The sequence below is a fragment of the Pseudoliparis swirei genome, chromosome 15 (genome assembly GCF_029220125.1).
Source record: "Pseudoliparis swirei isolate HS2019 ecotype Mariana Trench chromosome 15, NWPU_hadal_v1, whole genome shotgun sequence".
Classification (NCBI taxonomy): Eukaryota; Metazoa; Chordata; class Actinopteri; order Perciformes; family Liparidae; genus Pseudoliparis; species Pseudoliparis swirei.
In genome coordinates, this window is record NC_079402.1 from 606,952 (window position 1) to 627,860 (window position 20,909).

Below are 20,909 nucleotides of genomic sequence, written 5' to 3' on the forward strand. Positions count from 1 at the left end.
CAGTGTCTTCCTCCTCTGACTACATCACATCATCATCATCATGTAACCTGTTCTGTTGTTTCTCTGCTGTCAGTGTCTTCCTCCTCTGACTACATCACATCATCATCATCATGTAACCTGTTCTGTTGTTTCTCTGCTGTCAGTGTCTTAGTCCTCTGACTACATCACATCATCATCATCATGTAACCTGTTCTGTTGTGACTCTGCTGTCAGTGTCTTAGTCCTCTGACTACATCACATCATCATCATCATGTAACCTGTTCTGTTGTGACTCTGCTGTCAGTGTCTTAGTCCTCTGACTACATCACATCATCATCATCATGTAACCTGTTCTGTCTTGACTCTGCTGTCAGTGTCTTAGTCCTCTGACTACATCACATCATCATCATCATGTAACCTGTTCTGTTGTGACTCTGCTGTCAGTGTCTTCCTCCTCTGACTACATCACATCATCATCATGTAACCTGTTCTGTTGTGACTCTGCTGTCAGTGTCTTAGTCCTCTGACTACATCACATCATCATCATCATGTAACCTGTTCTGTTGTTTCTCTGCTGTCAGTGTCTTAGTCCTCTGACTACATCACATCATCATCATCATGTAACCTGTTCTGTTGTTTCTCTGCTGTCAGTGTCTTAGTCCCTCTGACTACATCATCATCATCATCATGTAACCTGTTCTGTTGTGACTCTGCTGTCAGTGTCTTCCTCCTCTGACTACATCACATCATCATCATCATGTAACCTGTTCTGTTGTGACTCTGCTGTCAGTGTCTTAGTCCTCTGACTACATCACATCATCATCATCATGTAACCTGTTCTGTTGTGACTCTGCTGTCAGTGTCTTCCTCTCCTCTGACTCACATCATCATCATCATGTAACCTGTTCTGTTGTTCTGCTGTCAGTGTCTTAGTCCTCTGACTACATCACATCATCATCATCATGTAACCTGTTCTGTTGTTTCTCTGCTGTCAGTGTCTTACTCTGACTACATCACATCATCATCATCATGTAACCTGTTCTGTTGTTTCTCTGCTGTCAGTGTCTTAGTCCTCTGACTACATCACATCATCATCATCATGTAACCTGTTCTGTTGTGACTCTGCTGTCAGTGTCTTAGTCCTCTGACTACATCACATCATCATCATCATGTAACCTGTTCTGTTGTTTCTCTGCTGTCAGTGTCTTAGTCCTCTGACTACATCACATCATCATCATCATGTAACCTGTTCTGTTGTGACTCTGCTGTCAGTGTCTTAGTCCTCTGACTACATCACATCATCATCATCATGTAACCTGTTCTGTTGTGACTCTGCTGTCAGTGTCTTCCTCCTCTGACTACATCACATCATCATCATGTAACCTGTTCTGTTGTGACTCTGCTGTCAGTGTCTTCCTCCTCTGACTACATCACATCATCATCATCATGTAGTCCTTTGGTCTCCAGAAGGATGGAGCTATGTGTGTGTGAACATGTTTTGAGCACAGCTCCTCACATCTCTAAGATGTCTCACATAGTTTATAGTAGTGATTGTTGGCATTGTTGCCTGTGTTTAGCCGTATGCCTATATCTCTGCATGTACATTTAGATAAGCCATATTCAGCTCAGAGCCTTGTTTAGCTTATAGAGCAACAGGTCGTGACCTTGTTTAGCTAATAGCAACAGGTTTAGCTCAGAGTAGGCCTAACAGGTCATGGCCTTCTTTAGCTCAGAGTAACAGGTCATATGTACTTATATCTGATCCAATGACATCTGCACACTTCTAGATTAGTAAAGAAAGACAATCTTTGGTATTTTCTAATTCTTTATGTCAAGCACAAGTTAACTACTCCCCTAAAAGAGGGAGCCTTCAGAATTAGTGGTAGCATTGCATTAGGATTACATTTCTGTATTTGAATTGTATTGCTGGATCTCAATTCCTCTGATTCTTCCATCTGCAGTCAATCTGCTCGCATGATTTACATCATCAAAGTGTTGCCTTCCAAGAGCCGTTCCAAATGAAAAGTGAATGTCAGATGTATGAACCGTCCTGACTGAGCTTCACTGAAGCTTCATACCTGCTACAAGCTCAGGTCAAAATGGTGTTTAGTATGATGTGATTTATAGGTTGGCTCAGATTGTTTATCATTGATGTTTGTTCCTGCTGTGTGATTGTAGTGCTCAGACATCAGCTGTGTTCTTAGTGAAGCAATGGGTATCAGATTGGCATCCAAACTGAGGGTGTCAGGGTCCTTAAGCTGCCCTTCATAAACAAGCGAGGTTCCCAACCACATCGGGGTCCTCCTCCAGTGGGAAATCTTCACACTGGGTCCAAATCTGATGTCCGGCTGTCAGGGAGACCGACTTATGAGCCTGAAACAAGTGATACGATGGTGGCTGATGTATGAAGTTATCATGGCTTCACCGCCCGAAACCGGCTGCAACCGTCTTGTGTGTGTATATTTTGGGGTGTACGTTTGTTACCTAGGTCAGAGGTCACTGAACAAGCCATCAGTGCCTTGCTCACACTGGCAGGGGGTCAACACACCGTGTCACTATCAATCGTTGGTGTTACAGGTCCAGACTTTCCCATTTCAGATTAAAAATGAAATTCGTGCCAGACTTTAAAGACAACAGAAGTGTTTATTCAAAAAGAACTTATTTCTCCCTTTAGACCCCCAACATTTGAAGAAAAGAAAAAAACATTCCGTCAGTTGAACCAATTAAAAAGCACAGACAATAACAACTTAGACACACAAAAAAACATCAGCGTTGACAACTTCTCCTTGAGATGTCGATGAGGCCTTTGAGTCCATCTTTGAACGGTTGTGGCAGATTATTCACTGCATTGTCCAGCAGTCCACTTGTATCAGGGCACTGCAGAGCAAATTCCCTCACTGCAGCTTCCTGGTCCTGTAAACTTGGAAATGGGTTGGTGCCAAAGTCTGACACTCGTGTCAGTGAGCCCACTTCCTGGTCGTACCAGTCTGCAGCCACAGATGCATTTGGCAAAAGGTCTGTCGACAGCTTATCTGGGCATCCATCTCTGGCCAAGTAATTTGGTATCCCCCTCCCTGTAATAATAATTCAATGTGGCTGTCACAACCATGCCATGGATTGCAACATGCTCCTTCTAGTATTTGATTAAACATGTTTAAGAAACATTCAATAGTAAAACATTTTGAAAATAATTATTCACATTAAAAAAGGCTTGAAAGACCAACCTGAAGACATACCAGGAATCCTGTGTGCATTCCATGCTTGCACAGTTCGGTTAACACCGATCTGGGCCAACTGGCATGTCAAAGATGACACACAGAACCGAGTCATCTGGTCCTCCATGTCCAGCTCCTCCTGATCCACCAGTTGGACCAATGCAGCTTTCAACGGGTAGTTGACCCGGTTGTTGATTTCTGGCCAGATCCTCTCGATTCTGTCATTCTGTCATTGCAAAATAGACATTTTCAGATTCTTGATAAACAAATATTTTCTCCGCCCCCCCAGACTAACTTACTTTCACACATTTCAATATCTTCAGTTAACCATTCTGAATAATTAATTAAAGTGTGAAATTGTTATTTAATTACATGTTGATTAACTTTATAATCAGCAAAACCATTGTATGTTGATCACCTTTGTCGATGGTGTTTGGAGATATGGTGGCCTTTTCAGTGTTGTGGCGGTGGCTGGCCAACTTCTCCTGCATGAAAAGAGTGAGGTAGAACTCCTTTCCATGATCCACTCTGACCTGGTCCCACATCCCATATTCCATGACTGCACTCCTGCAAGAAAACATAACATTGGCAGACAGCAGTATGGAGGGTAAGGCTAATGGTGTCAGATACATTTACAAAATGTGTAGGTCTTGTGTTATCAGGTACTGATGAGGTGAGATGAGTTTTAACTTGCTGCTTAAAAGGGTTTCTGTAGTTTTCAATAAGTTTAATTTAAGTCCTTTTTAGACCAATATGAATGCAATTTGTCGTTGATTCAAATCCAAACTAAAAAAAATTATATTATGAAGGTTTTCACATGCGACTAATCCCACTTAAGTTGAGCATTTTCTTTTAATACATTAACAAGCTTCATATTGAATTTAAATCACTTTCGAAAATGTGCGTCTCTTCCTAATAGTACATTTTTCAGAGCTGACAAAATGGTATTCAAGAAATTGTAAGATATTTAATTTTAAATGCATTTTTTTGTTTTTAAGGACCCACAGACACCCTGTTAAAACACCTCATAAAATGGGGATGATTTGTAATGTTTAGGGTACAAGGACAACAGTCTTTTCAATTACCTGTAAACGTCATTGTAGATGGTGAGGTTGTTCTTTACAGGCATAGTAGCTTGTCCAACAATTTTGCTGGAGAAGCGATCTATTGCCAGCACATGAGTCACGCCAAACATGACAATCTTCTCATTTTGGTCCATGTGGATTTTGTGACCCACATAGGCTGCATGGTAAGGAAGAGGGTTGAGGTTCCTTGCTCCCTTAAACACAGACAAAAAAGAACATCATGACCTTATTGAATAGCACAACATATTCTAATTTGAGAAAGAAAGAAAAAACCTGGCATCGTGCCTTATGGTAAGGTGGGTGAATGTTGCGCAAAACAGCTCCAACACGACTCTCTGATGCGAAGACACCTGCAGCTGCAAGACTCCCAGTCATCATTTTCCTGCCATAGGTAGGACCACCCTGAAGATAAAGAAAGGAACATGTTGCATTGTAATGCTTAAGCCATGAAATGTCAACTTCAACTCCAATTAAATTACTATTAATTGTTAAGTGTTTTGAATTATAGATGATTATGAAAACTAGTTGCAGTTTAAACATGTTTTACTCGATACATTTTCATAGTTGTAAGAGACAAATTTAATTAGCAGTAGGCTACATTATTTAGTGGGATTCAGATGTTGACCTTTAATCAGATCTGTGTCTAACTTTAATGTTAAAAGATGTCGTTATCATTTGTTATTGTAATAAATACAAGCAAGTTACAGAATGACGTCACATGGATCACACTACGGTATTTGCGGCTGGAGCTGCGTAGAGCTGCACAGTTTTCGGACCGTGTTACAATAACTATATAACTACTAAATACAATAGCTATTATGAGAGCTTGTAGTACCATGTTACCCCACTAGAGAGCTTGTAGTACCATGTTACCCCACTAGAGAGCTTGTAGTACCATATTACCCCACTAGAGAGCTTGTGGTACCATATTGCCCGACTAGAGGCTTGTAGTACTATGTGACCCCACTAGAGAGCTTGTAGTACCATGTTGCCCACTAGAGCTTGTAGTACCATGTTGCCCACTAGAGGCTTGTGGTGCCATGTTGCCCCACTAGAGGCCTGTGGTGCCATGTTGCTAGCAGTGCCATGTTGCCCACTAGAGGCTTGTAGTACCATGTTGCCCACTAGAGGCTTGTGTGGTACCATGTTGCTCCACCAGGAGCTTGTGGTACCATGTTGCTCCCCACTAGAGGCTTGTAGTGCCATGTTGCCCCACTGAGGCTTGGTAGTGCCATGTTGCCCCACTGGAGACTTGTGGTACCATGTTACCCCACTAGAGGCTTGTGATGCCATGTTGCCACTAGAGGGCTTGTGGTACCATGTTGCCCCACTAGAGGCTTGTGGTGCCATGTTGCCCACTAGAGGCTTGTAGTACCATGTTACCCCACTAGAGCTTGTAGTACCATGTTGCCACTAGAGAGCATGGTACCATCTAGGCTTGTGGTACCATGTTGCCCCACTAGAGAGCTTGTAGTACCATGTTACGCCACTAGAGGCTCATAGTGCCATGTTGCCCACTAGAGGCTTGTGGTACCATGTTACCCCACTAGAGGCCTGTGGTACCATGTTGCCCCACTAGAGCTCATGTGCCATGTTGCTCACTAGAGCTTGTGGTACCATATTTGCTTACTAGAGAGCTTGTAGTACCATGTTGCCCCACTAGAGGCTTGTGGTGCCATGTTGCCCACTAGAGGCTTGTAGTGCCATGTTGCCCCACTAGAGGCTTGTGGTACCATGTTGCCCACTAGAGGCTTGTAGTGCCATATTGCCTTAGAGGCTTGTGGTGCCATGTTGCCCCACTGGGGAGGCTTGTGGTGCCATGTTGCCCACTAGAGGCTTGTAGTGCCATGTTTGCCCACTGAGAGGAGCTTGTGGTACCATGTTGCCCACTAGAGGCTTGTGGTACCATGTTGCCCACTAGAGGCTTGTGGTACCATGTTGCCCACTAGAGGCTTGTGGTACCATGTTGCCCCACTGGAGCGTAGTGCCATGTTACTCCACTAGAGGCTTGTAGTACCATGTTGCCCACCAGAGGCTTGTAGTGCCATGTTGCCCCACTAGAGGCTTGTGGTACCATGTTGCCCCACTAGAGAGCTTGTAGTACCATGTTGCTCACTAGAGGCTTGTGGTAACATGTTACCCCTAGAGCTTGTAGTACCATGTTACCCCACTAGAGGCTTGTAGTACCATGTTGCCCCCACTAGAGGCTTGTGGTACAATGTTGCCCACTAGAGGCTTGTGGTACCATGTTGCTCCACTAGAGCTTGTGGTACCATGTTGCTCCACTAGAGCTTGTAGTACCATCCACTGAGGCTTGTAGTACCATGTTGCTCCACTAGAGGCTTGTGGTACCATGTTGCCCACTAGAGGCTCATGGTACCATGTTGCCCACTAGAGGCTCATGGTGCCATGTTGCCCACTAGAGGCTTGTGGTACTATGTTGCCCACTAGAGGCCTGTAGTGCCATGTTGCCCCACTAGAGGCTTGTAATGCCATGTTGCTCACTAGAGCTTGTAGTACCATGTTGCCCCACTAAGAGGCTTGTAGTGCCATGTTGCCCCACTAGAGGCTTGTAGTGCCATGTTGCCCCACTAGAGGCTTGTGGTACCATGTGCCCACTGGAGGCTTGTGGTGCCATATTGCTCCACTAGAGGCTTGTGGTACCATATTGCCCCACTAGAGCTTGTAGTACCATGTTGCCCACTAGAGGCTTGTGGTTCCATATTACCCCACTGGAGGGCTTGTAGTACCATGTTGCCCCACTAGAGCTTGTGTGCCATATTACTCCACTAGAGGCTTGTGGGTCATGTTACTGCCCACTGGGGCTTGTAGTACCATGTTGCCCACTAGAGGCTTGTGGTGCCATGTTGCCCACTAGAGCTTGTGGTACCATGTTGCCCCACTAGAGGCTCGTGGTACCATGTTACCCACTAGAGGCTCGTAGTAACATGTTGCCCCACTAGAGCCTGTGGTGCCATGTTGCCCACTAGAGGCTTGGTGCCATGTTGCCCCACTGGGGCTCAGTGAGACCATGTTGCCCACTAGAGGCTCATGGTACCATGTTGCCCCACTAGAGGCTCGTAGTACCATGTTGCCCCACTAGAGGCTCATGGTACCATGTTGCCCACTAGAGGCTCGTGGTGCCATGTGCCCACTAGAGGCTCATGGTGCCATGTTGCCCACTAGAGGCTCATGGTGCCATGTTTGCCCACTAGAGCTAAGTGGTGCCATGTTGCCCACTAGAGGCTCGTGGTGCCATGTTGCCCCACTAGAGGCTCATAGTGCCATGTTGCCCCACTAGAGGCTTGTAGTGCCATGTTACCCCCACTAGAGGCTTGTAGTACCATGTTGCCCCACTAGAGGCTCGTGGTACCATGTTACCCCACTAGAGCATAGTGCCATGTTGCCCACTAGAGGCTTGTGGTGCCATGTTGCCCACTGGAGGCTTGTGGTACCATGTTGCCCCACTAGAGCTCATGGTGTATGTTGCACTGGGGCTTGTGCAGTGCCATGTTGCCCCACTAGAGGCTTGTGGTACCATGTTGCCCACTGGGGGCTTGTGGTGCCATGTTGCCCACTAGAGGCTTGTGGTGCCACATTGCCCACTGGAACGTGGTACCACATTGCCCCACTAGAGGCTTGTGGTGCCATGTTGCCCCACTAGAGGCTCATAGTGCCATGTTACCCACTAGAGGCTTGTGGTACATGTTGCTCACTAGAGTAGTGCCATGTTACTCCCACTAGAGGCTTGTAGTACCATATTACCCCACTAGAGCTTGTGGTGCCATGTTCATGTTGCTCCACTAGAGGCTTGTGGTACCATGTTGCCCCACTAGAGGGCTTGTGGTACCATGTTGCACCCCCACTGGGGCTTGTAGTGCCATATTGCCCCACTAGAGCATGGTACCTGCCGCACCTAGAGGCTTGTGGTGCCATGTTGCCCACTAGAGGCTCTCATGGTAGTACCCATGTTACCCCCACTGGAGGAAGGCTTGTACCATGTTACCCCACTAGAGAAGCATGTGGTGCCACATTGCCCACTAGAGGCTTGTGGTACCACATATTGCCCACTAGAGGCAGGAAGCAGCCCAGTGCATTACATGTGCCCCACTAGAGAGCTCATGGTGCCATGTTGCCCCACTAGAGGCTTGTGGTACGGCAATGTTACCCCACTAGAGAATTTCGTGGTACCTCATGAAGTGCTCCAGCAGCAGTGCCATGTGCCACTGGGAGGCTTGTAGTTGACCATATTGCCCACTAGAGCTTGTAGTGCCTGAAATCAGTGTCCCCCAGGCAAGGCACTGGGGCTTGTGGTATATGTGCCACTGGGGTTTAGCCGGGTACACATTGCCACTAGAGGCTTCACGGTGCCATGCCGTTGCCTAGAGGCTAAGGATGGGTGCCAAATTGCTCCCTTTCAGAGAACTAATGTGCGGGCCAATAAAAGTGTATACCCATATTCTAGAGGAAACTTGTAGTACCATATTACCCCCACTAGAGGCTTGTGGGCAGTTACCCCGTTGCCTAGAGGCTTGTGGTACCATGTACCCACTAGAGCTCATGGTACCATTACGTGCCCAGGGGGCCTAGAGGCTTTTTAGCTCAGTGGGATGAGAGGCCGTCCTGCAACCGCAGGGGTTGTGGAGATTCGATCCCGCTCCCATTAATTTACCCAAGTCGAGTGATAGCCAGGCAAGGCACTGAACCCCAGTTGCTTCCGGGCCTTCACGCGGCCACTGCTCATAATAACTGGATGGGTTAAATGCAGAGAACTAATTTCCCCGCAGGATATGACCAAAGTATATTCATTCTGTTCTAGTACCATGTTACCCCACTAGAGCTCGTGGCAATTACCATATTTACCCACTAGAGAGCTTGTGGTACCATGTTACCCCACTAGAGGCTTGGTACCATATTTACCCCGCTAGAGGCTTGTAGTACCATGTTACCCCACTAGAGGCTTGTGGTACCATGTTAGCTCACTAGAGAGCAGCAGGCCGCCATGTTGCCAACCACTAGAGCTGTGGTGATTCGATCATATTTCTCCCACTAGAGCTTGTATGTTGCCTCAGAGAGCTCATAGCAGTGCATACACCCCACTAGGGAGCTCCACCCAAGTACCATATGTTACCCCACTAGAGGCTGTGAACTTCATGTTGCCCACCTAGAGGCTTCACCGTGGTACATGTTACTAGAGCTAAGGATGTGGTGCCGTGTTTGCTGCTGGGGCTTGTGGTACCATGTTGCCCACTAGAGGCTTGTAGTACCATGTTGCCCACTGAGGCTTGGTACCATGTTACCCCCACTAGAAACATGCTGCTTGTGGTACCATGTTACCCCACTAGAGGCTTGTGGTACCACATGTGTACACCACTAGAGAGCTCATGTAGTACCATGTTGTACACCACTAGAGGGGCTTGTAGTACCATGTTATTGCCCCACTAGAGGAAGCATTGTGCCATGTTGCTCCACTAGAGGCTTGTGCCAGTACCATATTGTGCCCCCACTAGAAACTGGCTTGTGGTGCCGTGCATTACACCACTAGAGGCTGTAGCCAATTTATATTGCTCACTTACTAGAGGGCTTGCTAGAGGCCATATTACCGTACACTAGAGAGCTTGTAGTCTCGCAGTACTGTGTTACCCCCACTAGAGGCTTGGCAGTGCCATGTTACCCCACTAGAGGCTTGTGGTGCCATGTTGCCCCACTAGAGGCTTGTGCCATGTTACTCCACTGGGAGAGCATGCGTACCATGTTACCCCACTAGAGGCTTGTGGTACCATGTTGCCCCACTAGAGGAAGCTTGTGGTACCATGTTGCCCCACTAGAAGGCTTGTGTACCATGTTGCCCACTAGAGGCTCGTGGTGCCATGTTACCCCACTAGAGGCTCAAGATGGTAACATGTTGCCTCCTCACTAGAGAGCTTGTGGTACCATGTTACACCCACTAAGAGGCTTGTGGAGACCATGTTGCACTGGAGGCTCATGTGGAGACCATGTTACCCCACTAGAGAGCTGGTGTGGTACCATGATTGCCCCACTGGAGCAGCTCATGGTAGTGCCATATTACCCCACTAGAGCTCATGGGGCTTGTAGTGCCATGTTACCCCACTAGAGGCTCGTGACAGTTGCATCATTTGCCCCATGAGAGGCTTGTAGTACCATGTTGCCCACTAGAGGCTCATGGTGCCATCATTGTTGCCCCACTGGAGGAGAAACTCGTGGTACCATGTTGCCCACTGGAGGCTCATGTGGTGCCATGTTACCCCACTAGAGAGCTCCTTAGTGCCATGTTGCACCCACTGGGGGCTAGTGGTGCCTGTGTGTGTGTGTTGTGTTGTGTGTGTGTGTGACACTAGAGGCTTGTGTGCCATGTTGCCCACTAGAGGCTCGTAGTACCATGTTGCCTAGAGGCTGGGGCGTGGTGCCATGTTGCCCCACCCCACTAGAGGCTCGTGGTACCATGTTGCCCACTAGAGGCTAAGTGTAGTACCATGTTGCCCACTAGAGGCTTGTGGTGCCATGTTGCCCACTAGAGGCTTGTGGTGCCATGTTACCCCCACTGGGAGGCCTGTGGTAGAACCATGTTACCCCCACTAAGAGGCTCCTGTGCCATATTTTGCCCACTGGAGGCTTGTGGTGCCACATATTACCCCCCTAGAGGAAGCTCATGTGGTACCATGTTTTCCTCCACTGAGGCTAGGCTTGTGACCATGTTACCCCACTGGGAGGCTCCTGTGGTACCATCATTGCCCCACTAGAGGCTCATAGTGGTACCATATTGCCCCCCTAGGAGGCTGCGTGTAGTGCCATGTTGCCCACTAGAGGCTGTGGTACCATGTTACCCCACTGGGGAAGGCTTGTAATTATATGTTGCCCCACTAGAGGCTTGTGGTGCCATATTGCCCACTAGAGGCTTGCTGGTGCCATGTTGCCCCACTAGAGGCTTGGCAGGTACCATGTTGCCCACTAGAGGCTTGTGAGTGCCATGTTACTAGAGGCTTGTGGTACCATGTTGCCCCACTAGGAGCTTGTGTACCCATGTTGCTTACTAGAGGCTTGTGGTACCATGTTGCCCCACTGGGAGGCTTGGCAGGTACCATATTGCCCCACTAGAGAGCTCGTGGTACCATGTTACCCACTAGAGGCTTGTGTGTGCACACATTACCCACTGAGAGGCTTGTAGTACCATATTACCCCACTAGGAAGCTTGTGGTACATGTTGCCACTGGGGAGCTCATGTGTACCATATTGCCCCACTAGAGAGCTTGGTGGTACCATGTTACCCCACTAGAGGGCTTGTGGTACCATGTTACCCACTGAGGCTTGTGGCCAGTGTACACGTTACCCACTTTCAGAGGCTTGTGGTACCATGTTGCCCACTGGGAGCTGTAGTAGTACCATGTGTGCCCACTAGGGGCTTGTGGTACCCATATTGCCCCACTGGAGGGGCTTGTGGTACCCATGTTGCCCCACTAGAGCTTTAGTACCCGTTGCACCCCACTAGAGCTCAGAGGCTTGTGGTACCATGTTACCCCACTAGAGGGAGCTCATGGTACCATGTTGCCCCACTAGAGGCTTGTGGTGTACCATTTTGCCCACTAGAGCTTGTGTTACCCATATTTGCCCCACTAGAGGAGGCTTGTGGTGCCACATGTTGCCCCACTAGAGGCTCCTGTGGTACCCATGTTGCCCCACTAGAGCTCATAAGTGCCATGTTGCCCCACTAGAGGCTTGGTACCATGTTGCCCCGCTAGAAAGGCTTGTAGTGCCATGTTGCCCACTAGAGGCTCGTGGTACCATATTTACTTGCTAGAGGGCTCAGTTGCCATGTTGCCTCCCACTAGAGGCTTGTAGTACTGCATGTTGCATGTTGCCCATGTTGCTAGAGCTTGTGGTACTGCATGTTGCCCCACTGGGGAGCTTGTGGTGCCATGTTGCCCACTAGAGCTCATGGTGTGCCACCCATTGCACCCCACTGGGAGGCTGTGGTACCATGTTGCCCACTAGAGGCTCGTGAGCTGCCATGTTGCCCCACTGAGAGGCTCATAGTGCCACCATGTTACCCATATTGCCCCACTAGAGGCTTGTGGTACCATGTTACCCACTAGAGGCTTGTGCCACGTTGCCCACTAGAGGAGGCTCCTGGTAGTGCCATGTTGCCCACTAGAGGCTCATGATACCATGTTGCCCCACTACAGAGGCTGGTAGTGCCATGTTACTGCCACTAGAGGCTGTGTGGTACCATATTACCCCACTAGAGAGCTCCTGTGAGTGCCATGTTGCCCACTAGAGGGCTTGTAGAGTATATTGCCCACTAGAGCATGTTACCCATATTGCCACTGGGAGGCTCCATGGTACCATGTTGCCCACTGAGGCTTGTGGTACATATTGCCCACTAGAGGCTTGTGGTACCACATGTTACCCCACTAGAGGCTTGTGGTACCATATTGCCCCACCTGGGAAGGGCTCATGGTGCCATGTTACCCACTGGGGAGGCTTGTGGTACCATATTACCCACTGCCTGAGGCTTGTGGTGCCATGTGTTGCTCACTAGAGGCTTGTGGTATACATGTTACCCCACTAGAGGCTTGTGGTGCTGCATGTTGCCCCACTAGAGGGCTTGTGGTGCCATGTTGCCCCACTGGAAGCTTGTAGTACCATATTACCCCACTAGAGGGGCTTGTGGTACCATGTTACCCACTAGAGCTTGTGGTACCATATTTACCCACTAGGAGCTTGTGGCACCATGTTACCCCACTAGAGCTTGTGGTACCATGTTACCCCACTGGGAGGTCATGGTACCATGTTGCCCCACTAGAGGCAGCAGTGGTACCACATGGTACCCACACTAGAGGCTTGTGGTGCCATGTTGCCCCACTAGAGGCTCATGGTACCATATTGCCCACTAGAGGCTCCATGGTACCATATTACCCCACTAGAGGCTTGTGGTACCATGTTGCCCCACTAGAGGCTTGTAGTGGTGCAGGTATATGTTGCCCCACTAGAGGCAGCACATTGCCATGCCATGTTACTAGAGGCTCATAGTACCATGTTGCCACTAGAGGCTTGTGGTACCATGTTACCTCTTAGAGAGCGCGTGCCATATTACTTGCTAGAGCTTGTGGTACCATGTTGCACTTCACTAGAGGCTTGTGGTACACATGTTACCCCACTGGGGAGGCTTGTGGTACCATGTTGCCCCACTGAGAGCTCATGTGGTGCCATGTTACCCCACTAGGGAAAGCTTGTGGTGTGTTACTCCACTGAAACATGGTATATCACCCCCACTAGAAGCTTGGCTGGTGTGTGTTACCCACTGAAGGGCTTGTGGCAATTGCCATGTTACCCCCACTGAGAAACGGCTTTGTGAGCTCGTGCCCCACTAGAGCAGCAGTACCATATTGCCCCACTGAGGCTTGTGGTGCCATGTTGCACCCACTAGAGGCTTGTGGTACCATATTGCCCACTAGAGGCTTGATGGTGCCATGTTGCCCCACTGGGGCTTGTGGTGCCATGTTGCCCACTAGAGGCTCGTGGTACCATGTTGCCCCCACTAGAGGCTTGTGAGTACCACATGTTGCCCACTAGAGGCTTGTGGTGCCATGTTGCCCACTGAGGCTCATGTGTGCCATGTTGCCCACTAGAGGCAGCAGTACCGTATGTTACCCCACTAGAGGCTCCTGGTGCCATATTGCCCCACTAGAGGCTCATGTAGTACATGTGAGCTTGGTGCCATGTTACCCCACTAGAGCTTGTGGTACCATGTTGCCCCACTAGAGCTTGTAGTACCCATGTTACCCCACTGGAGAGGCTTGTGGTACCATGTTGCCTAGAAGCTTGTGGTACCATGCGTTGCCCACTAGAGGCTTGTAGTACCCGTTGCCCCACTAGAGGCTTGGTGGTGCCATGTTGCCCACTAGAGAACTCATGGTGCCACCATATTACCCCACTAGAGCTTGGTACCCACGTTACCCCACCATGGAGCTTGTGGTACCTGTTGCCCCACTAGAGCTCATGGTGGTACCATGTTGCCCCACTAGAGGCTCCTGTAGTGCATGTTGCCCCACTAGAGGCTTGTGGTACCATGTTGCCCCCCTAGGAAGCAGCAGTACCATGTTACCCCACTAGAGGCTTGTGGTGCCATGTTACCCTGAGAGCTCCTTGGTACCATGTTACCCCACTGAAACTTGCACCCAAAATGGGGCTTGTTCCATTTCCCCAGAGGGTTTAAACCCTTTTCCCCCTAGAGGCTTGTTAAACCCTTTACCCCCCTGACCCGGGGCCATTTGCCCCCTAGAGGAGTACCATGTTCCCACTAGAGGCTTTTTACCATGTTCCCCACCAGAGGCTTGCCATTTCCCCCCTGGGGCTTGTGCCCATTTGGAACTTTGACTTTTTGGTTAAAAACCCTGCCCCAAAGAGCTTGTGGGACCATGTTCCCCCCTAGAGGGTTTTGGACCAGTTTCCCCACCAGAGGCTTTTACCCATGTTACCCCCAAAAGGTTAGTACCTTTCCCAGAGAGCTTTTACCCCCTGTTACCCCACTTGGTTTTTGTACCATTTGAAGAGGCTTTGGGGGGTACCCGGTTTCCCCCCTTTGAGGCTTGTGTTCCAAAAAAGGGGTTGCCCCCCTAGAGGCTTTTAAAACCCCTGGTTACCCCACAAAAGGTTGTTATGTTCCCCAAAAGGCTTTGGGACCACCCCCCCTAGAGGGCCCCCCTTTTGTACCTGTTGCCCCCAGAGGTTGGGACCATGTTTTTAATTTGAGGCTTGTGGGCCTGTTCCCCCCTAACCGGACCCTTTCCCCCCTAGAGGCTTGTGGGACCAAATTTTCCCCAGAGGGTTGTGGTAAAGGGCCCCTAGAGGCTTGTTTTCCCCCCCTAGAGCCCGGTGAATTTTTTTCCCCATAACTTGTGCCATTTTTACCCCCCCTAGAGGCCTTTTTGCCATGTTCCCCACTAGAGGCTTGTGGGACCTGTTACCCCCTGAGGTTTAAAAAACCCCCCTGGTTAAATAGAGGCTTGTGGACCAAGGGAACCCCACAGAGGCCTTTTGGTTTCCAAAAAGGGTTTGCCCCCCAGAGGGTTGGTACCCTGTTTAAATAGAGGTTTTGTACCAGCCCCCCAAAGGCGAGGGTTCCCCCCCCGAGGCTTGGTGGGTAACCCCTTTTCCCCCCTGGTTTTAGTTCCCAAAATAGAGGCTTGTGGGAAAAAACCCTGGGTTTTCCCCCACTAGAGGCTTGAGGCCCATGTTCCCCACTAAAAGGCTTTTTTCCTTGTTACCCCCGGGAGTACCGAAAGGCTTTTCCCATTTCCACTGGGGGTAACTTTTTTTCCGGAGTCCCCCCTGGAATGCCCCCAGGCAGTACCATGTTACCCAGAAACTCCCAAATAGGGCCTTGGGCTTTTAGTTCCCAAAGAGCTTTCTTCCTTACCTATTTTCCCAAAAGGGTTAGTACCCTGGGGGCCCCACTAAAACTTGTGTTCCTGCCCCCTGGGTTTTGTACCATGTTTCCCAAAAAAGGCTTTTGGGACCTTTTTAGAGGCTGGGACCATGAAATGGGCTTTGACCCCCACCAAAAGGGTTGGGGGATACCAGTTCCCCCTAGAGGCTTGGGGGTTTTTCCCCCCCTAGAGGGTGTACCATGTTCCCCCCCCAAAAGCTTGTGGGGAAAATGGGGAGGTTTTGACCATGTTTTCCCCCAGAGGCTTGACCTTTCCCCCTTAGAGAGCTTAGTTAAATTTTCCCCCCCAAAAGCTTGTGCCCCCCTTTTTTGAGGGGTTAGTAATTTTTAATAAAGCTTGTGGGGCCATTTTCCCCAAAAGGTTTTCCCTGTTAAAAAGAGCTTGGTAAGTTCCCCCCTGAGAGGAGACCAACCCCCCTAGAGGGGTACCCTGTTACCCCTGGAACTGTTCCCTTTTACTAAAACTTGTAGTTTTTAAAAGGAGTTGGGACCCTGTTCCCCATTGGGGGAGTACCATTTTCCCCCAGAGACTTTTGGGCCATGTTCCCCCTGGAGGCCCCCATGGACTTTCCCCCACTAAAGGGGGTTGCCAACCCCTAATTTTTGAAAAAGGGAAGTTTCTGGAGGGGCCCCCCCCCAGGAGCGTTTTAGTCCCAAAGGGGGTTCCCTGGTTTAAAGGCTGGGGCCCCTTTTGGAAGAAGGGGGGTCTTCCATACGGGGTTTTTTTAGTCCCCTTTTTTTGCCCCAGAGGCCCCAGGTAGATTAGGAAAAATTGTTTGGGCCAACCTCCCCCCTTTTGCGTTTCCCCCCAACCCCGTCCCCGGGCCCGAACCTTTTAAGAAAGCTTCCGGGTTTTTTTAAAACGGTTTAATGGGGCCAACAAGGGCTTTGAGAGTCCAAACCCCGTGCACTAGGTTTTTGGGGGGGTTTGGGTAATTTTCCCCTAAAAGCTTGGGAAAAAGCTCCCCCCCGGGTTTAGGGGGTTCCCTAAAGGTTTCCATACCCCCCAACCCCCTTTCTGTCCCCCCCGGGGGGCAATTTTCCCGAACCCCCCTAAAATGTTCCTCCCCCTTTTTCCGTTGTACCCCGGAGGACAAACTTTTTGGGGAAACTCCCACAGAGGGTTGGGAAAAGGCCCCCCAAGGGTTGTTTTGGCCCCAATGTCGGCTGGGAGCCCTTTGGCCCCCTAGAGGCCCCCTTTTAGTAAACCCTTTCCCCCCTGGAAGGGTAATGGTTTGGGAACCCCCAAAGGTTGTGGTTCCTGTTTTCCCATAGAGGTACCCTGTTCCCCACCCAGGAAGCCGAGGTACTTTTCCCCCATGTTTCCACCAGAGTGGAGAACTTTGGGGGGTACCCCCCCTTCCACCTCTTCCCCCCCAAACCCTTTTAAAAATTTTTGGAAATTGTGTGTTCCCCAAATGCTGCTTTCCCCCCCCTGGGTTTTTATACCTATCATCCATCTAAATACCAGACTTGTGGTCCTGTTTTGGGGGCGGGGACCATGTTAAACCCCATAGAAAAGGGGTTTTTAACCCCGACCCCCAAAAGGGGGGTTGTAGTACCCTGTTCCCACTGAGGCCCGGGCATGGTTTTATAGACCCTTTTTAAACCCTTTAAACCCCAACCTTTAAAAAGCCTTTTTGGAAATTTTCCCACTAGAGCGATACCCTTTTACCCCCTGGTTGTGGTCCATTTTTTGCCCACTGAGCCGGGTACCCCAAAAGGGTTGGAAGGCTTGGTAGTGCCAGTTTCCCCATTTGAGGCTTGTGCCATTTGGACAACCCGGGACCATTTACCCCACTAAAAAAGCTTTTCCCAATTGCCCCCTAGAGGCTTGTAGTACCCGGGGTTTTTTCCCCCAAAAGGCTCCATTTACCCCCAACTAGGGCTTGTTTAAAATGTTACCCCCACCAGAGGTTTTTTACCAAATTTCCCCCACTAAAAGGCAAAAAAGGCCTTGTGTTGTGAGGGTTGTGGTAAATTTTAATAGAGGCTTGTGGGACCATTTTTACCCCCTAGAGGGTTTGTGGTACCAAAATTTTATTTGGCCCCACTAGAGGGGTTGTGGGACCATGAAATAGAGGGTTGGTACCATGTTTAAATAAAAGCTTGGTTTCCATGTTACCCCCCAAAAAGCTTGTAGTACCATGTTACCCCCTGGGCTTTAACCAAACCCCCCTTGGGCTTGGAAAATTTCCCCACTGGGGGGCCCCCCAGGAACAAAAAACCCCCTTGGACTTGTGAAAAGTTTTAAAATGGGGGGTAGTCCATGTTCCCCCTGGGCTTTTATACCTGGGTTACCCCCAGGATGTTCCTTTAAAGAGCTTTTAGTCCAGGAAATGGAGGAGGTTTTCCCACTAAGAGCTTGGGACCTGCCCCACTGGGTTTTGTTGTTACCCCCTGAGGGAGGACCCTTTCCCCCAAAGGTGAAAAACCCCATAGGACTTTTTCCTGTTACCCCACCCCCAGGACTTTTGCCTGTTCCCCCCAAAAGCTTTTATCACCCAACCCGGGGCTTTTAAACCTGTTTCCCCCTGGAGCCCGGGGGAAAAAAAACCCCACTGAAGGTGAAGCCCCAGGAGGGCCCGGACCCCCAGGAGGGTTTTGGGCCAAACTAGAACAACCAGAGGTGTTTTTCCCCCGGGTTTTAAAGTTTAAATGGGCTTGTGGGGGGAAGACCCAGGGGCTTGGAAGGCCCCACTAAACTTTTAAGGGCCCGTTCCCCCAAACCTTTTTCCTTTTCCCCCCAAACTTCCCCCCCTTTTCCCCCTGGAGCTTTTAATACCAGCCCCACAAGGGCTTTTCCATTTCCCCCTCTTTTGACCGACCCCATAGAGAAACTTTTGGACCTTTCCCCCAGAGGCTTAGGGCCTGACCCCCTAGAGGGTCCTGACCCCCAAAGCTTGGGCCTGGGGTTTCCCAAAAGGGTTTTCAACCCCACCCGAGGCGAGTCCCTGTTGGGGGCTTTTGCCTGGTTCCCCTGGGTTTAGTCCCGACCCCCTCTTTTGGCCTTTTCCCCCCTAGGAGTGTACCTTTTCCCCCTGGATTGAAGGTTCCCCCGGGGAGGGTTTTGGGCCTTTCCCCCCTGAGGCTTGGTAAATGTTCCCCCCGGACCCCTTGAAAATTTTTTACCCCCTAGGGGGTAAAGGCCGGGGCCCTAACCCACCTGGCCCGGGCCATGAACCTGGGAAAGGGAACCGGGTGTCCCGGGACCCCTTTCCCGGGGCCTAAATGGGACCATAAACCACCTGGCCCGGGTGAAGCCCGGGTTTGGGCCTGGGGGCCCTTCCCCGGGGCCTTTACCCTAAGGCGACAGGTCAGAAGGGGTGGTGGTCCGGGGGTGCCCCGGGGAAAGGTTCCTTTCCCCCTTCCCCTTCACCCTGTACCAGTTGGACTTAGTTTCCCCCCAAAACGGGCACCACTTCCGAACTGAATTTTATTTTGGCCCGTGGTGGGGGTACCATTTCCCACTGAGGTTGGGTCCATTTACCTGGGGCTTGTGGTACATGTTGCCCCACTAGAGGAAGCTTGTGGTGCCATATTACCCACTAGAGAGCTTGTGTACCATGTTACCCCACTAGAGAGCTTGTAGTACCATGTTACCCCACTAGAGAGCTTGTAGTACCATTTACCCCACTAGAGAGCTTAGTAGTACCATATTACCCCACTAGAGAGCTTAGAAAATTACCATATTACCCCACTAGAGAGCTTAGTGCCACATGTTACCCTTACTAGAGAGCCTGTAGTACCATGTTACCCCACTAGAGAGCTTGTAGTACCATGTTACCTCACTCAGAGAGCTTGTAGTACCATGTTACCCCACTAGAGCTTGGTACCATGTTACCACACTAGAGAGCCTGGAGTACCATGTTACCCCACTAGAGAGCTGTAGTACCATGTTACCCCACTAGAGAGCTGTAGTACCATGTTACCCCACTAGAGAGCTTGTAGTACCATGTTACCCCACTCAGAGAGCTTGTAGTTCATGTTACCCCACTAGAGCTTGTAGTACCATGTTACCTCACTAGAGAGCTTGAAAATTACCATGTTACCCCACTAGAGAGCTTGTAGTACCATGTTACCCACTCAGAGAGCTTGAAAATAGTACCATGTTACCCCACTAGAGAGCTTGTAGTACCATGTTACCCCACTGAGAGCTTGTAGTACCATGTTTCCCACTAGAGAGCTTGTAGTACCATGTTACCTACTAGAGAGCTTGTAGTAACATGTTACTCACTAGAGAGCTTGTAGTACCATGTTACCCACTAGAGAGCTTGTAGTACCATGTTACTCACTAGAGAGCTTGTGGTACCATGTTGCCTCACCAGAGAGCTTGTAGTACCATGTTACTCCACTAGAGAGCTTGTAGTACCATGTTACCCCACTAGAGAGCTTGTAGTACCATGTTACCCCACTAGAGAGCTTGTAGTACCATGTTACCCCACTAGAGAGCTTGTAGTTACCCCACTAGAGGGCTTGTAGTACCATGTTACCCCACTAGAGAGCTTGTAGTACCATGTTACCCCACTAGAGAGCTTGTAGTACCATGAAGCCTGGGACCATGAAGCCTGGGACCATGAAGCCTGGGACCATGAAGCCTGGGACCATGATGCCTGGGACCATGAAGCCTGGGACCATGAAGCCTGGGACCATGAAGCCTGGGACCATGAAGCCTGGGACCATGAAGCCTGGGTCCATGAAGCCTGGGACCATGAAGCCTGGGACCTTGAGCCCCTGAAGCTGCTGTCGACCCGGAGGCCCTCAGAGGAAGTAGGGGGTGGTGGTCCTGGGGGGGATGACCCTCTCCGAGTCCGGCACGGCCCTGAACAGCTTGGGCTCCCTCCGGTTGACGTCCTTGAACACCATGATGGAGGCGATGTTGCCGCAGCGGTAGCAGTAGTTGGGCGCCGACCACACGGTCACCAGCTTCTCGTCGAACATGAACTTGTAGCCCTCGTGGACCAGCTGGTGGGCCCGGCAGATCAGCTTCAGGTTGTTGATGTGCACGAACTGGGGACCACACGCGTGTTATCGGGGGGCGTGTTGGGGGTCAGGGGTCACACGGGGACTGGACTCACCTCATTGGGTCACCTTGGAGCCAAACAGCCAGCTGGCCCCCCGCGGGCTGATGGCCCAGGTGTCCACGTCCTCGGGGTCCGACCA

At 50.1% G+C, this 20,909-nt stretch overlaps 1 protein-coding gene across 3 annotated transcripts; it reads right to left on the minus strand.

Annotated features, from left to right (window-relative positions):
- Nucleotides 1-2,608: 2,608 nt before the first annotated feature.
- On the minus strand, nucleotides 2,609-20,752 carry LOC130205144 (uncharacterized). 3 transcript variants are annotated; one of them, XM_056432320.1, is made up of 6 exons: nucleotides 20,292-20,752; nucleotides 4,565-4,681; nucleotides 4,280-4,473; nucleotides 3,613-3,761; nucleotides 3,216-3,420; nucleotides 2,609-3,053 (listed from the first exon to the last, which is right to left on the minus strand). In XM_056432320.1, exons 1-5 carry the CDS (start codon nucleotides 20,457-20,459, stop codon nucleotides 3,416-3,418), a joined length of 633 nt encoding a protein of 210 aa, XP_056288295.1. In that variant the 5' UTR covers nucleotides 20,460-20,752; the 3' UTR covers nucleotides 2,609-3,053; nucleotides 3,216-3,415. The 3 variants fall into 3 exon arrangements, with proteins under 3 accessions (XP_056288295.1, XP_056288294.1, XP_056288293.1); XM_056432319.1 differs by having other exon boundaries at nucleotides 4,553-4,681; XM_056432318.1 differs by lacking the exons at nucleotides 4,565-4,681; nucleotides 20,292-20,752 and having other exon boundaries at nucleotides 3,204-3,420; nucleotides 4,280-4,546.
- Between the last annotated feature and the right edge of the window lie 157 nt (nucleotides 20,753-20,909).

What these genes read in the sequence shown, in the direction of transcription:
- LOC130205144 (XM_056432318.1), bottom strand. An exon ending in TCCAAACACCATCGACAAAG is followed by an intron (nt 3,421 to 3,612) that starts GTGATCAACATA and finishes TTGCAATGACAG; the next exon opens with AATGACAGAATCGAGAGGAT. An exon ending in GATTCCTGGTATGTCTTCAG is followed by an intron (nt 3,054 to 3,203) that starts GTTGGTCTTTCA and finishes TTATTATTACAG; the next exon opens with GGAGGGGGATACCAAATTAC.